The sequence below is a fragment of the Anolis carolinensis genome, chromosome X, assembly GCF_035594765.1.
Source record: "Anolis carolinensis isolate JA03-04 chromosome X, rAnoCar3.1.pri, whole genome shotgun sequence".
Taxonomy (NCBI): domain Eukaryota; kingdom Metazoa; phylum Chordata; class Lepidosauria; order Squamata; family Dactyloidae; genus Anolis; species Anolis carolinensis.
This window is the reverse complement of record NC_085847.1, coordinates 8,968,463-8,985,147: the sequence shown is the minus strand read 5'-3', so window position 1 is coordinate 8,985,147 and position 16,685 is coordinate 8,968,463. Positions and strand designations below refer to the sequence as shown.

The window sequence follows — 16,685 nt, the reverse complement described above, 5'->3', positions numbered from 1 at the left end:
GGTTTTTCATGAATAGTGAAGGTGTATACAGGCAGTCCCTGGATTTTGAACAAGAAAGGTACTGTAGGTTTGTTAAGTTTAATTTATATGTCAGTTGGAACAGGGCCATTTTTTAACTGTAACTCCAGCTATATTTTGAAAAATGTGAATATTGAATGTTTGTTATTCAGGGACTGCCTGTATTTAGATTTGTTCAAACGTCTATGCTGTGTATTACTGCTAAAGGAACAAAGCAGAAAAAGAAGGACTGCTGTGGCTGAATGCCAGGGATGGATGCTCAGAAAGAAGCCTGTTGATGTTGTCTCAAATACAGCACAGCACTTCCAAACCCCACACACCACTTGATGTTTTTTATTGCTTATGTACAAGAATATCAGAAACCACTTTTTTGCTGTTCAAAAAGGTAACAAACAGAGCAAGACAGACACTCAGCAGTTTGACATTTTCCTGTAGTGGTAGTCTGAACGACAGAACACAAATGGGAGGCCAGGCTGCCGGCTTGGCAGCGTTGAGTCTCATTAGTTTCAGGCACGATTGGAGCACCAACGGGGACGGCTGCAGTTCCTTTGCAGGAGCAGTCTCCTCTACAGACTCGACAGGAATGAAAGACGTTCTCCACCAGAGAACTTGACATGATCCAGAAAGAAGAAAAGTCCAGCTACTTGGTAAGGGCATTTAATACAACTCTGGATTGCTCTGTTGGGCTCTTTTCCATTGCTTCCAACTCATGTATCTGTTCTGCTCAGAAGCAAACCACCTAAAATTGCTACGTAGATTGCACTATGTACTACTAGTAGTGAACAAAACAAACACTGAACAATGTTTCAGGTAACTAACTTTAATAATAAGCTAAATTCTTTCCTTAAAATGTCATGGTTTGTTTGGTAAGTTCCTATTATTATCCATGGCCTAGATCCAATTGCTGCTTCCTGGCTAGAGTAGACCCACTGAGTCAATGGCGTCGCCATGAGTGTTCCCAGCTTCCCATTAATTCAATGGTTCTACACTAATAAGTTAAAAGCTCTGCTTTGCACACTTCCTCAAATTAAATATATGGTGCTGCAGCTACTTCAGCATTGAACCTGACACGAGCGACGTGTCTGCCTTTGCGTTTTGCTCCTAAATTAGGATTTGAAGGCTTTAAAAAACAGTAGCATTTTATCCTACGTATGAATCCTGTTCCCTTTTAGTACACATGATCGAGAGTCTAAAATCTTATCCTTGGGAACGTTTTTGTCCTCGTCTGCACCACATACAATACAAAGAGCAATCCAAAGAGCCTACTTCAAAACAAATTTCACATTTCCTTAAAAAGATCTCCTTCGTACAGTAATTGATGCACCAAATTTACTCCTCCCCCCCCCAACAACCACAACATTCTCAAAGATTCCTATTGCTTTATAAATAACCAATAAAAGTTAGTTTCTCAATCCATTGCGTTCCCTTTCGGATTCTCGGAGGTAACTGACTGCCTACCGTTGCTTTACGAAAGCAAATCTGTCCTAAAAAAAATCTAGAGAGCAGGCAAAGGTGAAAAACTTAAAGCTGCCATGTTTTCCCAACTAGGATAGTGAGGGCGGGGATTTTGAGATAAAAAGGCAATGCCAGACACAAGGCAACTCGGGGATTTGTCCTGTCCGCTTCTGTTTAAAACACAGACACTTAGTAGTTATCGGAATGTCTAGACTCAGGAGGCTTCCTGACGGCCCCCGCCCCCCAAAAGGCAAAGAGGTGCCTCCAAAAGCTTAGCCCTCCACCAGAAATCTAGGTTGTAGGGTACCAGCAGAAACAGCAGGCGAGACTGCCTGAGCCTCCTAGAGCAACAGGAAACCTCAGGCAGCCGTGGACTCCCCCAGCGCCAACCTCCGCTGCCCCTGCTCTCTTCCTTCAGTGGTCGGTCAATGGCGAGCCACCCCTCAGAAGTTGACCACATGGGCCTGGAACACGCCATCCTCCTGTACTAGCTGTAAAAGAGATGGGACGGGGGTGACATTTAGTTTAATTTACTATACAGCTCCATAGGACAACAGTCAATATTTTCGTCGATGGGATCTGTGCCCGCTACATCACAGAATCACCAGGAAGACATAGAACCAGAAATTCACTTTTACATTACACAGCCCAACAACGACAACAAATGTCTTGGTTTTGAGGCCTGTTCCTGGGGTTCTTTGGTGTACCAGTTCAGAAAATGGCATAGGATAGACCAGGCATGGGCAAACTCAGGCCCCCCAAGTGTTTTGGACTTCAACTCCTAACAGTCCCTCTTTGAGATGACTAGTGGGGAGCATACCTCAGGGTCCGGCTTGAGGGCATGGGTTGGCTTCTGAGCCACAGGAGGCTTCTTCAAGCCAGGCTTGCGGGAAGTGCTTGGTTTCCCTTCCTCAGCATTCTCATTGCAGATGCCAGCCAAGGCATAGTGCTGCCTTCTCAACTCGCCAAGGCGAAGGCGCTCGTTCTCCAGTGTCTTTTCCAACTCCAAGACTTTCACCTGCATTGGAAAAAAAACAATTTGTCAGCGGTGTTTCTCAAAGCTATGCAGTGTTTGGTTTTGGTTTTCTTGCAGTACTTAAACACTTCCATCCTCAACAGTGTTCTTTGACAAAGGCCCACTATTACCTGTGTCTCCATTTCTTCCTTCTTGAGCTTGATCAAGGACATCCCCGAGAAATCCATAGTGTCTGATTGAAAGAAGGAAAGGAGTTAATGACTATTTCAATGGCAGGTGCCAGAAGAAGGGGTTTGTCATAATATTCTTTGATTGAAGGTTGCCTCTCCACCACCTTTCCTGTCCACAGATAGACTCACCTTTGTCTTCCACTTGCTCCTGTCCCGACTTTGTCGACGCCACAACATTGGCGGCCATCTCATTGACGGTGCGAGAGCATTCTTGGAGCTTACCCAGGTTTCTGCTGTGTTTCTCGGCCTTCACCTGCCATAAAGTAGAAAACGCTTAACATTTCTCAGTTTTTAGAGGAAACGGAGAGTACAGTTGATGCTTGGATAGAGTCAAAGATGGTTTGTTGGTCCAATATAATTATTTTTTAATTTAAGACCAAGTGTGTAGGGTGGTGCAATGGGTTGTGCTGCTGAACTGCAAATAGAGCGCTTGACACAAAATGATTTTGTGGAGTTAGTATTTTAAACACTTTTGTAACATTATTATTATTAAGTTTTTTTAGGGGCCCCTGGTGGCACAGTGTGTTAAAGCGCTGAGCTGCTGAACTTGCGGATCAAAAGGTCCCAGGTTCAAATCCCAGGAGCGGAATGAGTGTCCATTGTTAGCCCCAGCTCCTGTCAACCTAGCAGTTCAAAAACATGCAAATGTGAGTAGATCAATAGGTACCGCTCCGGCGGGAAGGTAACGGCGCTCCATGCAGTCATGCCAGTGGCCACATGACCTTGGAGGCATCTACGGACAACGCTGGCTCTTCGGCTTAATCACAATAGATCAACAACACAGCTTCAACAGAGTAAAAACCATGGCCATTAAAAGAGGCGATATCATGGCACTTCAGATCGAAACAGTAATGGGAAAACATAGGGGGGTTATGAGTAGAAAAGGCCACAATTCATGTAGGACTAGAAGCTAAAGAATTCAGAGCCAAATCTGATCTCTGGTAAGTGTACAAATATACAGCTCTGGCTTATTTAAAAAATCCACCCAAACCATAGTCTGGGGGACTCTTTTTGTCCCTCAGCATCTTACTTTGGAGGCGGCAACAAGCTGAGCAGTGCTGGCCGCAATCTCATGCGAACAGACAATCAGCTCTTCGTATTTTCCTGTGTGCAGGACCACCTTGTCAGCAGACTCTCTGGGGAAAAAAGAACACCGCCCAAATTAGAGAAAACGATAATAAGTGTGGTTCTTTTGTTTCAAGAAATCATAAAACTGGCCCCTTGGGGGAGAAAGCATCCGAGGCGCCTAGATACCTACACGAGCTGCGTGGCACCCCATCCCACGGCCTTGGAAGCGGAGATGAGCCCTTCCGTCCAGCGGGAGTTCTTCGCGTAAAATTCCTGGGGTGTTGCTGCCCCCTAATGTTCAACAAAGAAGGTGACACTTCAGGGATGCAATGTCACAAGCAGTGAAATGGAAAAGGCTTCTCGTGGGCCTGGAAGAGGTCCCCAAAGTGTGGCCAGACTGCTCCCACTCCCCCTGGGGCCATTGGAGAGGCATGTGAGGCAAACACAGTGGAGGATGCTTGTCTTCAGTGGACTCTCCAACCTCTGTCTATTTATTTATTTTTATTTATTTACAGCATTTATATTCCGCCCTTCTCACCCCGAAGGGGACTCAGGGCAGATCACATTACACATCTAGGCAAACATTTAATGCCTTTTAACATAGGACAAAGACAAACAAACATAGCTCCGAGCGGGCCTCGAACTCATGACCTCCTGGTCAGAGTGATTCATTGCAGTTAATTGCAGCTGGCTTGCTCTCCCGCCTGCGCCACAGCCCGGGCTAGGGGAACCTTTACTTCCTACCGACTGGGTTTATTGGAGACTGAAACCCCAAACAGTTGGAGGACCCAAGTGTTCCTATCCCAGCTTTATCTAGAGATATTCAGGATTGAAACCGAGACTTTCTCAATCCAGGCAGGTTCTCTATCGCAATGTTTTAGAGTGGGAAGAGAAACACATCATGAAAGGTTACAGAATCACATGTTGGAAGGTTATCCACACTGACGGCTTGTCAATACAAGAAAGCCACTATTCTAGCACAACACTAGTCACCAGAAACGGTATGAAATTGGAAGCGAAGCAGGGCCAGCCCTGGTTAGGATTGGGCTCTATTTCAGAGGAAGACCCCGGCAAAACCGTCTCTGAATATTCCGAATGCCATCTCACCCTTCCACTTTCCACAATCTCCTTCTGCAGATTCGTAGATGTCATCACAAGGAGCCTGATGGCCTGAAGAGGAGGAAAATGACAGGCAATGGGATTCAACAGAAAGACTTGTTTAGACTTCCAGCACAATGAAGCCTCACCCTCTCAGTAGGAACCTTCCAAGGTTGCTAATGGTAACATTAACTATTCATAAGGTGTCCCAAAGGCCTAGGAATCTAATCAAGCAGATGGAATTTACCCTCCCGCCATCCGGCTATCTGGCACCAGACAGATCTGTTCAAGTACTTAGCAGGGTCTTAAAAATAATGTAAAAGGCACTCACCTTCATCAAATCTGTGCAGGAGTTCAATATCCTGTGAGAAACAAGCATAAAATCTTTAGTGCATGAACAACATTTTGAATTGCTGGCTGTATTGAAACAATTCCAAGAAAGCATCAACAATAGTTAAGTAAGTAATTAAGTAACTTTATTTTTCTATCCTGCCACCATCTCCCGGCTGGGACTCGGGGCAGCTAACACAGGACAAAGGCCCAAAAACAATAACCAAAGTACAACAATTAAAGCATATTACAAAGAGCCTGTGGCGCAGGCTAGTTAGCAGCCAGCTGCAATAAATCACTCTGACCAAGAGGTCATGAGTTCGAGGCCAGCCGGACAATTAAAAATAAAAAATAGCCCCTGCTCGTTGTTGACCTAAGCAACCCGAAAGATAGTTGCATCTATCAAATAGGAAATTTAGGTACCACTTATATATAGGGAGGCTAATTTACGACACCATAAAAATCATCCAGCTGCCGTTGGAATGAGGAAGTTGCCGTCGCAGTGGATGATGAAGCAGCTGCTCCCCCTGTGGCCGGAATCAAGCATACCCTCAGGAAGCTGGAGAAGGTTTAAATTGCCTCTGCGTCTGTCTCTGTCTCTGTTTTATGTTTATATGGCATTGAATGTTTGCCTTATATGTATACAATGTGATCCGCCCTGAGTCCCCTTCGGGGTGAGAAGGGCGGAATATAAATACTGTAAATAAATAAATAAATAAAACACAAAATCCCTCTTTCAGTCGGGATTAAAAGCATGCACTCTTCCCATCCAAACATCACACATCAGCTCACCTTTCGTTTACTTCCAGTTTAACTCCAGAGCTCTCAATTCTGGCCTGGTTCATCATTTCCTGCAAGAGAAATGGAAGACAATTGCCTTCACGAAGATGCCACTGAACCAGAATCCAAAGCCATCGCAACTCTATCCAAACATCCTTTCAAGCCATCAAAGGGAGCTCTCAAGCACTTCATTTTGTGATACCAAATTATGCATTCTGTGAAGGGGTGCTTCCTTTTGCTCTTAGTGGTAGTTAAAGGACATAGAAGCAGTGGGAAAATCCACCAGGTCACTCCTCTCACCTCTATCCTCCTGACGGCATCTTCAATCGCAGCCGACGTGGAGGCCATCTCTTTATCGACCATGTCGCCCAGTTCCTCTTGCCGGATGTCTAAGCTTTTGGGCCTTAGTTCCTTTCCAAAAAGCAAGCGAAAACAAGTGTAAACATTTTGCTTCCTGAGGCAAAGCAATGATGCCCTGCTTACGTCAAGGTTCAAATTACAGGAAAGGAGATTCCACCGGAACATTAGGAAGAACTTCCCGACTGTAAGAGCAGCTGTTCAACAGTGGAACTCCCTGCATTGGAGTTTTACATACAGTTTTATATAAATATTCAAAAACATTTAACCTACTGATGCCTCAAATAATGCAATTTTATTAATACAGTAGAGTCTCACTTATCCAACACTCGCTTATCCAACGTTCTGGATTATCCAACGCATTTTTGTAGTCAATGTTTTCAATATGTCGTGATATTTTGGTGCTAAATTCATAAATACAGTAATTACTACATAGCATTACTGCGTATTGAACTACTTTTTCTGCCAAATTTGTTGTCTAACATGATGTTTTGGTGCTTCATTTTTAAAATCATAACCTAATTTGATGTTTAATAGGCTTTTCCTTAATGCCTCCTTATTATCCAACATATTCGCTTATCCAACATTCTGCCGACCCGTTTATGTTGGATAAGTGAGACTCTACTGTATCTATTTTTATTTTTGAATTTGGCCCATAGCTGCTGCATTTCCCACCCTCGTCTTATACTCGAGTCAATAGGTTTTCCCAGTTTTCGTGATAAAATTAGGTGCCTCGGCTTATATTTGGGTCGGCTTATACTCGAGTATATACGGTAAATATAAATGCTAAATTATGATGATAACAACAATGAAAGCCAAGTTACTGTGGCACTAAAAGCAGAATGACCATGGTAAGTAAGAAAATATTTTCTGCCCTTTCATGACACCCAAGATCGGTGTCCTGCGTCACTTTACCAAAGGGCAGAAGCCCTGCATCTGTCTCTACCTGTCCCAGCTGAAGAAGGCCCTGCAGCATCCTTCTGACGTCCTCTGGATCTGCGTGTTGGAGAGACTGCTTGTCTTTGAGCTTCGTCAGATAGTCCAGACTCCGTTGCCCACAGTCCCGGCACGTTTCAGTCAGTTCTATTGATGCATTAATAGATTAGAATGTCCACATCTCAGAAACACACCATAATCCCAAAGAAAACAAGCCTCTTTTTAAAGAGCAGGGCTGGGAAACAGGTGGCCTCCAGTTATTGTGAGATTGCAAATCCCAACAGTCAAGAGAGCTGCAGCCTGACATCATTTGGGAGGGCACACAAAAGTATGACATTATTTTCAGGATAATTGTATAAGGCATATATGAAACATAAATGAATTTTGTGTTTAGGCTTGGGTGCCATCTCCAAGATACCTCATTATGTATCTATGCACAAATAGGGGTACAGTATTCCAAAATCCGGAAAAAAAAAATCCAAAATCCAAACCACTTCTGGTCCTAAGTAATGCTGTAACACTCCTCAAGCTGAGAGAAGAGGTGGGCAAGAAATAAAACTATTGTTGTTGTTGTTATTGGGAAGTGTCTGACGTGTGATCCAATACAACAGCCAGCAGAGTGTCTGCTGTGGACTCATCTTATTGTGTTTCAAATAGTAGTAATAATAATAATAATAATAATAATAATAATAATAATAATAATAATAATAATATTTTTTTGTGTCAGGAGCAACTTGAGTTGCTTCTGGTGTGAGAGAATTGGCCGTCTGCAAGGACGTTGCCCAAGGGATGCCCGGATGTTTTGATGTTGTTTTTTTTTTAACCATCTTTGGGGGAGGCTTCTCTCATGTCCCTGCATGGAGCTGGAGCTGATAGAGGGAGCTCATCCGCGCTCTCCCCGGGTTGGATTTGAACCTGGCAGCCTTCAGGTCAGCAACCCAACCTTTAAGTCACAAGGCTTTAACCCACTACGCCACAGGGGGCTCCAATAATAATAATAATAATAAGAAGAAGAAGAAGAAGAAGAAGAAGAAGCATGTCAGATTAGTGATATTCAACCTGTATCACTTCATACTTCAAGATTGGTGATATTATTTCTGAATGTTCCCTCTCGATAAAATCAAACAGAAAACGCCCTTGCTGTTTACTCACTGTCGGCATGGTCTGTGGGCGCAAGGTGGGAAGTGGCACTGCCGTTCACAATGGTGTCTGCAGTCAGGTGGGCAAACTGGGCCAAGGCAGCAACCAGTCCAGTTGCATCTTTAAAGAGAAGAAGAGAGATGGGAATCCAGGAGCAACACAATGGGATTGCCCATCTCATCTGAGAACATTGGGTGTGGCCCTTCCACTCCCCAACCTCTAAGGGACAGGAAAGACACCGGACGGCAACTTGGTCGCCTTTACCTGTCATGTTGGCCAGGTACTGCCCATGCCCCCTCTCCAAGGTGTTCACCGATTCCAGAGCTGCCTGCGCACGACTGATGAGGTAATCTGAAGAGAGGAAAAAAGGCCATGAGCGAAGGAAAGACTGGCATCTTTTGCACAAATACTTCCTGTGGCTGGAAAGCACAGTTGGGTCCAAACTCCCGAAGGCGATTGCCAAAGCACTCCCATGACTGTTGGAAATAGCAACCTTCTAAAAACCTCCTATGCTAGTTATTTGTTATGTACCGTATATACTCGAGTATAAGCCGACCCGAATATAAGCCGAGGCACCTAATTTTAGCACAAATAATTGGGAAAATATTGACTCAAGTATAAGCCGAGAGTGGTAAATTTCAGAAATAAAAACAGATACCAATAAATTACATTAATTGCGGCATCTGTAGGTTAAATGTTTTTGAATATTTACATAAAATTGTAATTTAAGATAAAACTGTCCAACTCTGATTAAATCATTATTCTCATCTTCTTCAATGTAAATGTGCTTATGTATCCTTTTAATAAAGTAAAATAATAAATGTAATAATAAATAGAGTAAAATAATAAATGTAATAATACCAATAATAATAGAGAAAAATAATAAATGTACCATATATACCATATATAAGCCAACTCGAATATAAACCAACCAGGACCCTCACCCGAGTATAAGCCGAGAGGGGCTTTTTCAGTCCTAAAAAAGGGCTGAAAAACTCGGCTTATACTCGAGTATATATGGTATATAACTGAGATTGCCTAATGTATTGTATGTATGCCTTGGTGTGTATTTTCCCTTAACTCTATGTTGTTAGAGGTTGTGGGAGGGACTACAGGCCATGTGAGCCTGATCTTCGAATGTTCAGAGTGAGACTCTGTTTTAGAATGCGTTTGAATCAGAAGTCAGTTGGAGTCATAGAATCATAGAATCATAGAATAGTAGAGTTGGAAGAGACCACATGGGCCATCTAGTCCAACCCCCTGCTAAGAAGCAGGAAATCGCATTCAAAGCACCCCCGACAGATGGCCATCCAGCCTCTGCTTAAAAGCCTCCAAGGAAGGAGTCAGTTAAGGCAGTTAGAAATCAGTTGAGGCTTGAGTTTAGAAGTCAGTTGGGGCTTGAATCAGAAGTCAGTTGGAGTCAGTTAAGGCAGTTAGAAATCAGTTGAGGCTTGAGTTCAGAAGTCAGTTGGGGTTTGAATCAGAAGTCAGTTGGAGTCAGTTAAGGCAGTTAGAAATCAGTTGAGGCTTGAGTTCAGAAGTCAGTTGGGGCTTGAATTAGAAGTCAGTTGGAGTCAGTTAAGGCAGTTAGAAATCAGTTGAGGCTTGAGTTTAGAAGTCAGTTGGGGCTTGAATCAGAAGTCAGTTGGAGTCAGTTAAGGCAGTTAGAAATCAGTTGAGTTAGAAGTCAGAGCAGGAGGATAGTCAGTATGCTGCAGTGGGATGTTCAGTTAATATAGGAGTCTGTTTGCAGCCCCTCGGGCCGTACCTGGCGAACTGGTGCATCGGATGTGCAAAGGATCGTCCAGCTTGGCAACAGCGTCTCGAATGATGCCCTCCGCCTCCTTCACGGTCCCTTGCAAGACGCTGAACTGGTCATCCAGGAGCTTCTGCTGCAGATTCTGCTCTTGGTTTTTCTGGTGGGAGAGAGGGGCAACAAAAATGTTTGACTGAACGTTCCACTCCAAAATCCTGTCTTCCCCAACCCACTCCCATGACAACCCACTCCCTTCTTCCACTGTTGAGCATGCCCATGTTGTACCTCTCCCTCCTCGGTACCTTTTCAGTGAGCTTCCCCTGCAGTTCCTGGACTTCCTTTGCCCTCTTCTCGGCTTCCTGGCTCAACAGCAGCTCCTTCTCTTGGATCAGGCCCTTGGTGGAGATGAGCTCACAGTCCTTCTCGCTGACCAGCTTCCTCAAGGTGTCCTTCTCAGACTGGAGGGCATCCAGCTGGCTATTGAGGTCACTGCCAAGCTGCAGAATCATGGGAATAAGGAGAAGGTGTGCATACATCACAAATTAATTGACTTGACTCTCTATTTCCACCCTCTTCATTTTTTTATTATTATTTTTATTGTTATTTTGTCGTTTTATCCCACTCCTCCCCTCCCCTCCTTGTACATGCAATTTATACAACAAACTACAAAAGTTACATTTGAAATATCAATCTCAATCTTAATTTTTCCACTCCACATCTTAGTACATTCTCTAAATAGTTCTTAACTGGTTCCCACATCCCCTTGATTATTGCAGTCTTTTCAATTTTATCTATATTATTCCATTTGCAATTTGTTATTTCCACATTTAACATATCAACTATATACTTATACCAATTTGTCATGGCTTTGGACTCTGCTCCCTCTTTGCCAGGTAGATGCACCCACGAGGCAAACCAAGACAAGTTTGGGTAGAGGGAGACTTAGAATCAACTTCCTCCACCCACATTGTATGCTGCTAAAACACTACACAACTGCTTCTGCTTTCTCACGGCATACCTGCTTCGAACGGCCCAATGACTCCTGAAGCTGAGCCAATTCATCCTTCTTGGATTCCATCTCTCTTTTCAGCTGCTCCATCTGCAATATCTGGTCTTCTAACTATATACAGGAACCAAGGAGAGAGAGAGAAGGGTCAATCCCACAGAGAGAGGTCACTCGTCATTTCCTCATTAATCTCTTTTTAACAAAAGAGGCTGATGCTGTTTCAATCCATGTGGGCCACTGATATACCCAACCTCCTTAGTTAGGCATATTAATTCAACAAATAAAACCTTAATATTCAAAGGCCGTACATCCCCTGAACATCAGTGCAGGGAATAAACAACACAGGATGACGATAATCTGTTTATGAACTCCCAGTAAGCCTTGGGTCTCATTCAGCAAGAAAATTTGATGGGTCAGAACATTGGAATGTATCTATTTCTTCTCTCCTTTCTGTTTCTGCTCTCATTCTGATTGGTTGTGTAGAATTGATACTTTGCAGGTGCATGCCTTTCTTTCATCCTAAAGTCTAAATTCTTTACAGCCACATGGCACTTCACGCTTTTCTTGCTGTGAGCTGAATGCTCAACTATAAGTATCTTGTTTTTGAATTTTGGATTTTCTGCTGTATTTTTGGGAGTTTTCCCTAACAGAAAATCCAAACAAAAAGAACCAAGGGAAAGTCTCTTGCAACCAACAATTTGGCTCCCATATCATGTTCCCAAGTAGCCCCAACACCTTCAGCACCCCACTTATTCCTGGATCTGAATCCAGAAATCAAACCTAAGTCCCATCTACAGGTTCTGAAGGAATGGGGAGACACTAGGCCCCCAACACAGGACAAAGAAAGGCAAACTTGGGTCTTACAGGTGTTGTACAAGAGAGATTCGAGAGTAGCAAAGGTGCACCTTCATTTCAGACTCCCGCTTTGCTTGCTCCATCTGGAAGGCCAGCTGCTCCTTGACCCTGGCCACTTGTTCTTGGCTCTGTTGGGTGACTGTCAGCTGCTTGGCAGTATCTGCATTCTTGGGATTAAAAAAAAACATTTTTTAAAAAGGGATACAGGACCTGGAAAAAGTAATCAGGAACCCATAGAAAGGAGACAATAAAGGACACTGGTATGAACAGCCACTGTTACCTTTCTCAGAAGTTCGGCGTGTGTGTTGATCAGCTCATTGTGCTTCTCTTTCAGCTTGATGTAGCGGATTTCGGTGGCACTGGCCTTCTCTGACAAAGGGAAAGAGATCATGTTTTACTTTCCAGCAGCGTGTTGAACCCATGCTCTAAATCTACAGTAGTGGGACAGGATGATAGTGGCTACATATCCCCTTGAAGATCAGACCAATGTGCCTATGAAGATAAGTTGCACAAGCAAGAGGGTGCGACTGCCCTCACATTCTATCTGGGGACTTCCAATAGGCATGTGTCTGGTCCCAGTGGGGACACCATGCTGGGTTATTGAGTGGCTCCGCTTACTTTCTGCTTCCAAAAAGAGTCCTCGGCTCTTGTCTCCCTCGAGCTTGGCCCTCTGCAGCCTTTCCAACTCGTCCCGGAGCTGCTCATTGTCTACCAGAGCCTTCTGCTTCTGCTTGCGTTGCTCTTCCACTTCTGCCTCCAGGCTGTTAATCTGAGCCTTCAACTGCGTGATGTATCTTTGAGCCTGGCCACCAAAACAAGAATGCAGGCACAGAGGAAGACACGTTGTCACCAACAGACAGAACCATCATGCACTACCAGAGTCTCCTGGGTTGCCCTGGAGAATCAGCACAGACAGACTGACAGACCCTGGTCCTACCTCTAGCTTAATCTTTTCTAGCTCTCCTCGAAGCAGATCGATCTCTTTCTTCAGGTTTTCAATTTGGAGATCCCTGTGAATACAAAGAGTAACGCTTATCCTTTGTGCTGGTGTTGAGTAGCACTGCAGAGCAGAAACTATGAGCAAATCACCACCAGATCAATGAAGTTAACAAGTAGCTTTCAGTCAACATCTCCCCACTTCCCTTTCTACCATTAGCAATAAGGGGGAAATGTTTCAGTACAGAGACTTTCTGTACTTTTTCAAATACTGCCTGCCTTTAAAGGGTCCTTCTTTGGAGATTTGTTTTCTTTTACAGAATTCCAAGTGCTATAATAAATACCAAGCATCACCATTTCAAATGCTGGCTCAAAGGTCTTGGTCACGTTGTCAATAAAATCAGCCTTACCTGTCATCTCTTATACCGTTGGGAGGGCCAAAGGTCTGCTCAAATATATCAGACACATTCTGCAAAAGAAGATTGGGACAAATCAAACAAATGGCCAGCGGAGAAGAAGGGCATCAAATGCAAGACTGAATATGCTTGATCATTCCTAAGGTTAAAGGAAAGAGTTCACAGGCGGAACAATCTATTTAGGAAACTGATAAATGTGCATCGTAACAAGGCAAACCAGAATAAATAACCATAAAAAAATTCCTCTAGCACTCCTGTGATTAATTGTTCTTATCAATATTATATGTATATACAATAAATTATGTTATTAGTATAGCACAATACAAGCACTATATAAGCATTATACAGTATATTATTATATTGTACTATACGACTATATTGCAATATTATTAGTAATATTGCATGTAATATAAATATATAATTATAATAGTGTATTATTATTATATTGTATTACAGTATAATATTGTTATCAATATTATATGTATATACAATAAATTATATTATTAGTATAGCACAATATAAGCATTATATATTGTTATATTGTACTATACGACTATATGGCAATATTATTAGTAATATTACATGTAATATAAATATACAATTATAATAGTGTATTATTATTATATTGTATTACAGTATACTATTGTTATCAATATTATATGTATATACAATAAATTATATTATTAGTATAGCACAATATAAGCATTATTTATTATATTGTACTATACGACTATATTGCAATATTATTAGTAATATTGCATGTAATATAAATATACAATTACAATAGTGTATTATTATTATATTGTATTACATTATATTATTATCAATATTATATGTATATACAATAAATTATATTATTAGTATAGCACAATATAAGCATTATATATTGTTATATTGTACTATACGACTATATTGCAATATTATTAGTAATATTGCATGTAATATAAATATACAATTATAATAGTGTATTATTATATTGTATTACATTATTTTATTATTATCAATATTATATGTATATACAATATATTATAATATTAGTATAATATAAAATGACTATTATATATTATTACTAGCTGTGCCCGGCCACGCGTTGCTGTGGCGAAGTATGGTGGTCTGGGAAATAAAGTATTGAGGAATTGATGGTAGTTAAGGTAAAGGGTCCCCTGGGCTGAGTGGGTTGCTAGGAGACCAAGTGAGCAGAGCTTAGCCTTCTAACTGGCAGCAATTGGATAAAAAACAATTATTCCTCTCCCTCTAATTAGGAATTTATTTTTCTTTTCTTTTTGTTGTATCAACCTAGAGGCATGGATGAGGGGCTGTGATGTCAATTTTCGAGGTTGTGGGGTGTTTACTTTTGTTGTTTTGTCCGCTGCCGTGATGCCATCACTCTTTTATATATATAGATATATAATAATAATATAATTAGATATAATATTACTATTACTTCTCTACATTTCAAGGACAGGAATACATATCCCTATTTTATTTTCTTTTATTGCAATTAAACAAACCGTGTGTGACTCCTTACCTGCTGCTCCACAGTAGGGGCCGTGCTGATCTCAATCAGGTTCTCGGGCTCTTCATCTTCCGGCGCTTCCTCTGGGATGACCACGACAGGCTTCACGTGCTCGGCCAGAGCTGATGCCCGTAGAAAATTAGGGGGGCTCTATTGATGGGATAGCAAAAGGCAGAGTAGCAGAGGTAGCAAAGATGCTTCAAACACAACATAATCCATACTTCCCAAGTACTGGGAAGCCTATTGTTTCTGCCTAAGTTGAGTATCTTGCATTTGTCCCTGTTTGTTTGCCAGAAGGTCATGGGGGACATTGCCAAAGGCCTTACCGAAAAACTGCATAACATAGTAGCCAGAATCAAAACAAGAGCATACCTCAGGCAGCCGCGGGATCTGGATAAGCCGCTTGAAATACAACATGTCCGAAGCTCTTTTGAAAAAGCTTTTCAAGCTACAGGGAGACAAAAGATGTGTCAGTTCAAAGAGCAAAGTGGTGTGTCTTTTGAGCTTGCAAAAGTCACTTTTTGGGAAAGATTACTCCTAGAATTCCCAAGCCAGCATTTCCGCTCCCTCCAAAAAAGGCTTGAAATCTTGTTGCCTTTTCTCTGTGTAGAGGAAACTGTCAAAAGCAGTGAAGGCACCATTTCCCCCTCTTAACACCTTAGGGCCCTTCCACACAGCCATATAACCCAGAATATCAAGGTAGATAATGATAATAATAAATAAATAATATTTTTTTCTATCCCGCCACCATCTCCCCAAAGGGACTTGGGGCGGCTAACATGGGGCCCAGCCCAAAACAAAACAAAATATGACAAGTTAAAACCAGTATCAATAACTAAAAACAGTGTCAACATAATCCATGGTATCTGCTTTGAACTGGGTTATCTGAGTCCACACTGCCATATCATCCAGTTCAAAGCATATAATGTGGGATTTTATACAGCTGTGTGGAAGGGGCCTTAGTTTTCTACATCCAGAGAATTGGTTTTATTTTTTAAAAATAGAAGAGTATTCAATCACACCACTTCCTGCCCTCTCCATTATCTGAAACGCTCAAATGCAGGATTACCTGCGGAACTGCTCATGGAACCGGTCCCGATGGCCTTGCAGTATATCCGCCGTCAAACCTGGAAAATATAAGAATAGAAAGGAGTTAGAGCAGGGGTCCCCAAACTAAGGCCCGGGGGCCGGATGCGGCCCTCCAAGGTCATTTACCTGGCCCCCGCCCTCAGTTTTATAATATAATCTTTTAATATCATTTTTAATAATATAATATATTGTATTTACATATAATACTGATATTAATATTATAATGTTATACAATATAATACAAATAATAATACCATATAATAATATTAATTATGTTATTACATATAATATTACAGTATAGTAGTATAGTTCAATATAGTAATATATAATGCTAATATTGTGCAATGCTAATAATATAATATATTCTATTACATACAGCTGCTCTGAGTCCCCTTCGGGGCGAGAAGGGTGGGATATAAATGTAATAAATAAATGTAGTAGATGAGTAAATAAATAATTTTAGACTTAGGCTCGCCCAAAGTCTGAAATGACTTGAAGGCACACAACAACAATCCTAACTTGACTATCTCATTGGCCAGAAGCAGGCCCACACTTCCCATTGAAATCCTGATAGGTTTATGTTGGTTACAGTTGTTTTCATTTTTAAATATAGTATTCTTTCATTGTTGTTGTTTTGCACTACAAATAAGACATGTGCAGTGTGCATAGGAATTTGTTCAATTTTTTTCCAAATGATAATTTGGCCCCTCCACAGTCTGAAAG

At 41.8% G+C, this 16,685-nt stretch overlaps 1 protein-coding gene across 1 annotated transcript in view; it reads right to left on the bottom strand.

The window, feature by feature from the left end:
- Window positions 1-321: 321 nt before the first annotated feature.
- hip1r (huntingtin interacting protein 1 related) overlaps window positions 322-16,685 on the bottom strand; it is a 40,740-nt gene continuing 24,376 nt past the window's right edge. Inside the window, exons 9-32 of the mRNA XM_003222743.4 lie at window positions 15,943-16,000; window positions 15,246-15,321; window positions 14,886-15,023; window positions 13,352-13,410; window positions 12,943-13,015; window positions 12,624-12,807; window positions 12,286-12,374; window positions 12,056-12,172; window positions 11,163-11,264; window positions 10,447-10,641; window positions 10,157-10,304; window positions 8,653-8,739; window positions 8,401-8,508; window positions 7,259-7,395; window positions 6,256-6,366; window positions 5,968-6,026; window positions 5,177-5,207; window positions 4,855-4,917; window positions 3,938-4,038; window positions 3,710-3,815; window positions 2,809-2,932; window positions 2,620-2,681; window positions 2,294-2,491; window positions 322-1,964 (exon numbers count right to left, since the gene is read on the bottom strand). Of these exons, the coding sequence (XP_003222791.1) occupies window positions 1,917-1,964; window positions 2,294-2,491; window positions 2,620-2,681; window positions 2,809-2,932; window positions 3,710-3,815; window positions 3,938-4,038; window positions 4,855-4,917; window positions 5,177-5,207; window positions 5,968-6,026; window positions 6,256-6,366; window positions 7,259-7,395; window positions 8,401-8,508; window positions 8,653-8,739; window positions 10,157-10,304; window positions 10,447-10,641; window positions 11,163-11,264; window positions 12,056-12,172; window positions 12,286-12,374; window positions 12,624-12,807; window positions 12,943-13,015; window positions 13,352-13,410; window positions 14,886-15,023; window positions 15,246-15,321; window positions 15,943-16,000 (2,474 nt within the window). The 3' untranslated portion in view covers window positions 322-1,916. The remainder of the gene's footprint in view (window positions 1,965-2,293; window positions 2,492-2,619; window positions 2,682-2,808; window positions 2,933-3,709; window positions 3,816-3,937; window positions 4,039-4,854; window positions 4,918-5,176; window positions 5,208-5,967; window positions 6,027-6,255; window positions 6,367-7,258; window positions 7,396-8,400; window positions 8,509-8,652; window positions 8,740-10,156; window positions 10,305-10,446; window positions 10,642-11,162; window positions 11,265-12,055; window positions 12,173-12,285; window positions 12,375-12,623; window positions 12,808-12,942; window positions 13,016-13,351; window positions 13,411-14,885; window positions 15,024-15,245; window positions 15,322-15,942; window positions 16,001-16,685) is intronic.